At 37.8% G+C, this 7,856-nt stretch overlaps 1 protein-coding gene across 1 annotated transcript; it reads left to right on the top strand.

Annotated features, from left to right (window-relative positions):
• Positions 1-2,271: 2,271 nt before the first annotated feature.
• Positions 2,272-6,554, top strand: cacng6a (calcium channel, voltage-dependent, gamma subunit 6a). Its single transcript, XM_036567254.1, has 5 exons — positions 2,272-2,417; positions 2,904-3,712; positions 4,484-4,558; positions 5,369-5,506; positions 6,200-6,554. Exons 2-5 carry the CDS (start codon positions 3,322-3,324, stop codon positions 6,418-6,420), a joined length of 825 nt encoding a protein of 274 aa, XP_036423147.1. The 5' UTR covers positions 2,272-2,417; positions 2,904-3,321; the 3' UTR covers positions 6,421-6,554.
• Positions 6,555-7,856: the final 1,302 nt, after the last annotated feature.

Here is a 7,856-nt window from a genome sequence, read left to right as displayed (position 1 = left end):
TAGTGAAGGCCAGGATTAAGTTAAGGCCTGCTGGTCCCAGTGCAGAAGATTGGGTAATGATGTGTTTGATAGGAACTATGTGGACGGCCACTGCCCAGTGGCGCCACCTAATGGCTAGCGTTAGAGCAGGATGTGTGTAGAGGGGAGTGAGTGCACGCAGCTATCGCCATGCTGAGCACATAAGACTGCAGCACTCTCTCTCTCTCGCTCATATAAGCCCACGTAATACAAAAGCACAGTGCCAGTGCCATAATAATGGATTGAATGCAAATTCTTCTGCATTCAGCTAGAAGTCAGATCATTCTGAATGCACCCATAAGGGCATGTCATCAGACAATAGAAATGTCAAGCAGAATTTTCTATGATCTGTTTAAACTGATTATATCAGATTTTTTGCACCAGAATTAAGACTCTTGAGCCACAAAATGGGCCCGTGTTGACAGATTGACACATTATTAGAATAAAGTTACAACATGATTAAGTGCACTTTACAGTATTTGAATTAGAGGCAGTTCTTCATGAGGGTGAGATGGTTTTTGCTATAAGGGGGAAAAGTGATAGGGCCACCGAGCTACAAAGGGACCAGTCATTTTCTTTCTTTTTTTTTTAAGATACATTTATTTATAGACATTTTAAGGTACAGTACATGTTCTCAAAATGTGAACAGTATGGTATCATGGCAATGATACAATGTAACAGAGCAAAAGAAATAACAAAGAATGATAAAGAAATACAGAAGAGAGAAAAGGAGAGACAGAAAACAAAAGAAAAACAAAGAAAACACACACACACACACACACATATATATATATATATATACATATATATAAAATCACTGATGACGTTTATTTACATTTGTTTGTTTTACTCATGACTTTTTTCTTACATTTATCTAAAACCTTGTTGATCAAATATCCTTTTTCCGCTGTATATAGTTTATTATTGTTTAAGTGTGTTTATTATTGTTTTATAGCATTTTTTCCTGAATTCATTCATAGCATCGTAACATTGGTGTCCTCCCTTTAAAGATTTCTGCATAATTCAGTTGTTTTGAGATAAACAAAGTCATTCAGAGTGGTTTAATATAACATGTCACATCGTAGACAATTTTACTGACTTAAATTTTTTTAAAGTGGTAGTGGTAGAAACCAGGGGTCGTGATGTATACACTGCAAATATAGCCATTTTATTTACTATCCAAAATGACAAGTGAACCTACATGTGTCTTCTGAAGATATGTAAAGATTATAATAGTAAAATATGTCTTCTTTATGGACTGTTTTGGCTAATTAATTCTAAATGATCATTAAATAAAATCTCGGGCATCAAGTAGCGTAAATATAACCATTAAATGTAACAGCTTTCTGTGAATTTCCTTTTAGAGGCATTAAACACTACAGATGTCTGGTTCCTATCACCACCACTGTGAACAATTCAAGTTTCCCTAGAATGGAGCTTTTCCCATCAGACCACTCAAAATGACTTTGTTGATAATTCCTCTTGGTTTTACTGGAGAAGACATGCTTTGAATTGTCACAATGTTTTATGCTCTTAACATGAAGAGAGGCCGACACATCTTGTGAATGTACATTACTTGCATTTTGCGTAGCGTCTTTATATAGCGCCTTTAAATAGATGGCCATTTACTCTGAGTTGTCTTTATGACCTTGGATCATGGTCTCAAGGGCATTTCGGCATTTAAGTCAAAATCATGGTGGCTGTTTTTATTTAATTTATACCTAGTTAAAGGAGTGTTGACTGCCCAGTTGGCAATTTCATACACTCTACTTTGAGTTAATTACAGTAGCACTCATTCAGACACTCTTATGTGAACTGTATAATTGGGTATCCTAATTTTGCTTTGTTGATGTGTTAGAATGTTTACCAATTACTAAAGTGAAATCTGACGGCTTAAATGATAAACTTCCCAGGAATCCATTTCCCACTTTCCCCAAAGAGGAACACGCACGTCTGCTGACCCTAACTCGAGTGGTCTCTCGTCCGCTGCTCTCTTTTTAATGTCATTAACAGGTGGCTGTCGAAAATAGAAATGAGAAACACACACTCCGACCCACACACACACACACAAACGCTGAGCCAACGCGGAGACAGCGTGTGCAAAAATGCACAAACACATTCAAGCAAGCGTGAGGTAATGACTGAGTGACAGAGGCTGCAACCCAATGCAGGCAAGCTTAAAAAAACACCAGTACCCTTGCCTTGGTTGTGCATGTAAGGGGCTGGACGTGTAGTCACACACAACCCCCCCTCTTCACACATACGGCACCAGCGTGCCAGTTTGGCCTCCTCCCTCTATTACCCTCCCTTTTTCCCTTTCTGTCTCTCTGTCTTGTTTCTCCCAGGCACAGAGAAAAGATTTCCTCCCTCACTCCGACTGAGCCTCTCACGCCCAACAGGTTAGCAGCTTGTTTGTACCATTGTTACGGTTCGTTATTGAAGCCCTTGCTTGATCAGCGCTTGTCAATCACCACTAAATGACAAAAAAAGTTTGGTTTGTCTCTGGCAGTTGCAGAATATGCATAAACACTATGATCTTTGTTTAAAAGGAATTGACCCCATCATCCACTGAGGGCTAGTTTAACATAATTCTACAGTATAGGTTTAAATTTGTTATTCAAGAATGCATGGCATGTTTCTGTTCTGTGTTCAGTTCTCTCATTTGCGACATATAAACAAGAAATGGAGTATTAGTGTAGTGCATGTTCAGTGTGCAGTATTTGAAAAAAATACTTTACTTAAAAAATGGCATGCTGCATTGCTGCAATGGGCATTTTTGCTCATGTGGGCAAAGCATGATTGCTTAATATTTGTTCAATTTTCTTCTAATTTGCCAAATTTTGTTGTTCTAATGTTTTCTAATTTTCCTTTTGTTTAAACTCCAGATATACAACGCTTGTTAACCTCCCGGCCTCATCCTTCCCTCATATGTTCTCCATGTCGACTCTATGAATCTCCTTCATCACTTTCCGTTGGTTCCTTCAAATTTCCTTGTGAAAATGCCCTCATTTTGTTGTGCAGAGTTCACACCTTCGCTTATATCACGCGTTGTCATTCAATGCTGGTCTTTACATGGCTATCATTAATGCATTCTGCCAAGTCCTATTCTAATGCTACATCATTCCACCAGTAGCTAAGCCTTCAGGATATTGGCCCTGTACTTTACATCCACTCTTTAGCTTCTTTATGCATTTGGCTAGATCACCATATTATTTCCACCCACGTTAACATCAATTCACAACTGCCCCATCAAGAAGTCAGCCGTTTTCAAATTGCCTTTCTCTTCACACCCCTCCCTCCGCCATGTGGTCCACCTTCATCGTGCAGGATGAGGAGAGCAGGCCATCGGCTGCATCTGGCGGAGGTGCCGGAGCGCTGGCAGGAATGATGGGTGTGCGTACTGGAGGTGGCAAGCGGCGGACTAGAGCGTCCTCCCCTTCAGGGAAGGCCCTAAGTGAGAGTCAGGAGGGGAAGATCAAGCTTGCCTTCTTTGTAGCCACAGTGGGCATCACACTGACTGTGCTAGGGGTGGGCACCGAATTCTGGGTGGAGCTTGCACCGTCCAAGGGCTTTCACAACAATCAGACGTGTCTGGCAGCGCACTATGGCCTGTGGAAAAGCTGTACCAAGATGCTCTGGGTCGCTGATGTCGATCCAGAGCGAGAAAGCTGCGGGCCTTTGGATCTACCTGGAGGTGAGCTTCCTAAGGTGGTGCTGCTTAAAAGAAGTGGTCTTATCTTAACCATGGATGCACTCTGGCAGTGTTCACTTTTACAAGTCTTACAGCTAAATTCTGTTGCGCAGACCCGATCTTTCTGCTTTGGCAGTTCACATTTGAGTTTGTAAGTGACCCATATCTGCCATTACACTCTTAAAAAAGATTCTTTGAGCAGGCCTGGCCTCAGGGGGTCATTTAGTAAAGCAATGTCCCACTAATCAAGTGAAAGTAAGCCTCACGTGCCCAGTATAAAAGACTACATTGATTAACACAGGAGAGTTTGCATCATTTTGTATAGGCTGCATTTTAGGGATTCACTGTATGTTATAGGAAGATACATGAAGCCTAATTGTGTTTTTTTCTTTGTTAGTTCATGTTGAAAAAGAAACAAGTCTTGTTTTCCCCACAGTCTTCTATCAAACTGTGACTTTTTCTTATCTTGAAATCATCTTCTGTATTCGCTGTGCACCAATGGGTGGAAAAAAATAGTATTTCACCTCCCCATCCCACCACCTCACATATGATCAAGCGACAACTGTCAGCTACCTCAGAGACTATATACTGTGTTTAAATCGGACATGCATACATACGGAGGGGAAAAAAACAGTATGATTTCTGTCAACTTTAAGATATTATTAGCATGACCTGCTAATAATATATATAACTGTCCATGTATTTTCAAACAGATCATCTATTAATGTAACTATGGTTCTTTCCTTAAAATTAACTGCAACATGTTAATCCTAGAATCAAACTGTACATACTTCAAGTTCTACACCACTGGAGAGAACACAGTCCTGTTTCAGAAAACACCAGCCAAGAGTAAGTGCGCTTTCCACTACTACAACACAATCTCTCTCTCTCTCTCTCTCTCTGTTGGGAGATAATTCAGTAGGTTAATTCAAACTGTGGATTTTAAAAACTTAGAAGCTTAAAATCGTAATTGTCAGCTATCTGCTTAAATATAAACCGTCAGTCATCTGCTTCCAGTGAAAATGCATATTCTCTTATAGGTTAGATTTCAACTCATTGACTGAATAGGCTAAGTTGAAAGCTGATTAAATGAAGTGAAATAAAAATATCCCAAACTCTCTCTTTTGGGAGAGTTTGAGAAAAAAATGTATACAGAGCAACTCATTATTTTCTGGCAATGTATATCATATATGTCCTAGAAATCACAGATACAACGATATGTACATTGTACAGTTCCATTCAAATGGAACACTAGGTCTCCATAAAAGACCAGATTGGACATTTTTATAACTGTTCATTTGCACCTAAACCAAGATTTATTTATTTTTATTTGTCAATCATGGATGACTACAAAAACTATATATATATATATATATATATATATATATATATATATATATATATATATATATATATATATATGTTTATATATAAAACCTTGTATCTCCATCTCATTTTGGGCCATTTCTTTTGGTACTTTCAAACTATGTCAAGAACTGAAAAACGTCAAAAATGGAGATACACGTTTTTTTTCCAACAGCAGTGATATATATATATATATATATATATATATATATATATATATATATATATATATATATATATAAATTTTTCTCACCTACCCAAATTCTGACATTCTGTTTTTTTCTCTCTGTGCAGATTTGACGGTTATGTCGGCAATGCTGGCTATCTTTGGTCTTTTCCTAATGCTGATGGGAGCTGTTTGCATCGTCATGGCAATAAGCAAAGGCGTGCAGTTCTTCCTAAAGCCAGCCTCAGTCTGTTTTACATTATCAGGTACAGTAATTCAATAACCTACATATTTGATTTAACCTGGGTTATCCAGACTTAACCTGTAAGCTACTGATGATGCAGTTACCTGACATGTGTAATGAAATATCTATAGACACATCCTGAACATACAGTGTTTTGATGTGAAATGATTAATTGTAGAGAAACTTACCTCTCAGATGTCTTTATCGTAGTGATGATAGGAACCAGGAGTCACAATGTCTACAGTACTGTTTATTGTCAATTTATTTGACACTTAACCTACATATGACTTCTGAATGATAAAATTGGGGTAAATCTGAAAAAATATGGGTACTATTTAGCCTTGCAATTACCTGCATGTACCTCTCTGCCATAAATGTTCCTGCTGCTGTTTTCTTTTTAAATGTAATATGTTTTTTTTTCTTAATGGAGATAGAATATCATAACTCAAATCATAAAAATCTTGATCATCATTTCATATCTCAGGCATCAGGCAGAGCATTAGTAACTATTTCATGTGAGAGCTTTTTGTGAGGTAGCTTTAGACGCATTAAACTCTTCATATATTTGGTTCCTGTCGCTACCTCTTTGTACAACAAGGCTCTTTTTTTAAAGCTTCTTCATGATAAATGGGATATCATGAATGTTTTTTTTCCAGTGAACATAGTGCTTGATGCAAAAAACTGACTCTTTTTCTTTCATTTCATCTCAAATCAGGTGTCCTTATCTTCCTGTCACTCATCATTTTCCACCAGTCAGTTCTTTCATTTTTGGCAAGCGACCACACCGTACCTTTGCACTACGAACTGTCATGGTCCGTGACGTGTGTGGGGTGTGCCGGAGCCATGCTTGTAGTTGCGGGAGCTTCATTCCTTCTCCTTGCTCTTCCATACAATCCTTGGGAAAAGTGTCTGCCTTCCAAGAACAATGACAGCTAGTGACATGGAGGAAGATCTCTTTTGTAAACTTTGTTTTGTATGGCATAGTAACTGTTAAATAGACACATTCACCTTTCAGTGCAGTAAAATTTGGCATTTAATTGGTGTTTAATAACTGATAATATAAATAATAATACAATACAGTTTAAATGGAACCCTGACTGCTTTTATGCCTTAAAATAGTGTCTAGTGACCATTTAAATATGGATGTACAAGTCAAATGGAAATGTTTGTTTATTATAAAAACAAATAAACAAGTAGGCAAAGTCCCCCTACTAGTGGGGCACCACTGTTGCACTGTAATGATGCCTTGTGATTGCATTAGACTCAGTCCTGTGGACAATACATTAAAAAGGTTATCTCTTGGAAAAAGTCATGCTTTAAGTTGGTAAGAATGAAGGCTATATTTTAGTGAAATTAGACATTTAGCTCACTGTTCCTCACTCACTGGACAAGATATAGAGCAACCATTTGATGCTGCAATTCCAGTGGCAATGAATGTTGTCCAGTGGCAATGAATTTTTAATAATAAATGAAGTTCATACTTTAATAGTGTTGGACACCTACAACATATTGAACAGTCAGGGTTCTATTTAATATGTTGTAACAGTGCAGTAAATGCAAACTACACCCCACAGATTTTACATTAATACTGGTTTCATAAGTCTTCCATCCCAAACTGTTGCTTCTGGCAGTGTACCAATGAAGTGTGCTAAGATTAGATAGTGTAGGATTTATTTGATTTCTTCTTTCCTTTTAGCTTGCACCCCCACCCAGAATATGAGATAAAGCTCCCTGATCTTTACCTTATTTCACAGTACCTCAATAGAAAGCTTTCCAAACTAAGTCTAAGGTATAGATCTGTTATCGTGTGACCCAGTACAAGTTAAAAACAGGGTGCTTATAGGGTGTCTTGACCAGAGACTTGCTAATCCCCAATCAGCTGTTAAAAATATCCTCACAACTTCTCAAGTACCAGGCTAGGGAAGCAGACCAAAAAAGAAGCAGACTGCATCAAAAGTTCAGCCCAACAGATTTGTGTAACGTCGAGTTATCAGAAGATGTAATCTGCTAAATATGAAAGAGTATCATGAGATTTTTAGACATAATTTATGCCAATAATATTTAAAATATACTCAAAAATATTCAAAAGCCCATAGCATAGCTAAAACTGTAGAGGGAAAATGTGATCAATCCACTGTTGAGCATATTGGTTGATAATGAATACTGACACAGTTAGCATTTTAGAGATATGCTGTACGTGGCCTTGATTTTTATAATGTGGCAGATTATAAGCAACAGTGTTGCCATATTTTAGCCCTGGATCTTAGCAGTGAAAAGATTTCCAGTTTTCAATTTTCGGTAGAAAAGGTGATTATGATGCCAGTATTAAGTGCGACTATATCTCTGTTGCAATAGTCTAGCACAAAAATCCA

This window comes from Colossoma macropomum, unplaced genomic scaffold (genome assembly GCF_904425465.1).
Source record: "Colossoma macropomum unplaced genomic scaffold, Colossoma_macropomum, whole genome shotgun sequence".
In the NCBI taxonomy this organism is placed as follows: Eukaryota; Metazoa; Chordata; class Actinopteri; order Characiformes; family Serrasalmidae; genus Colossoma; species Colossoma macropomum.
This window is presented reverse-complemented; position numbering and strand designations above follow the sequence as displayed.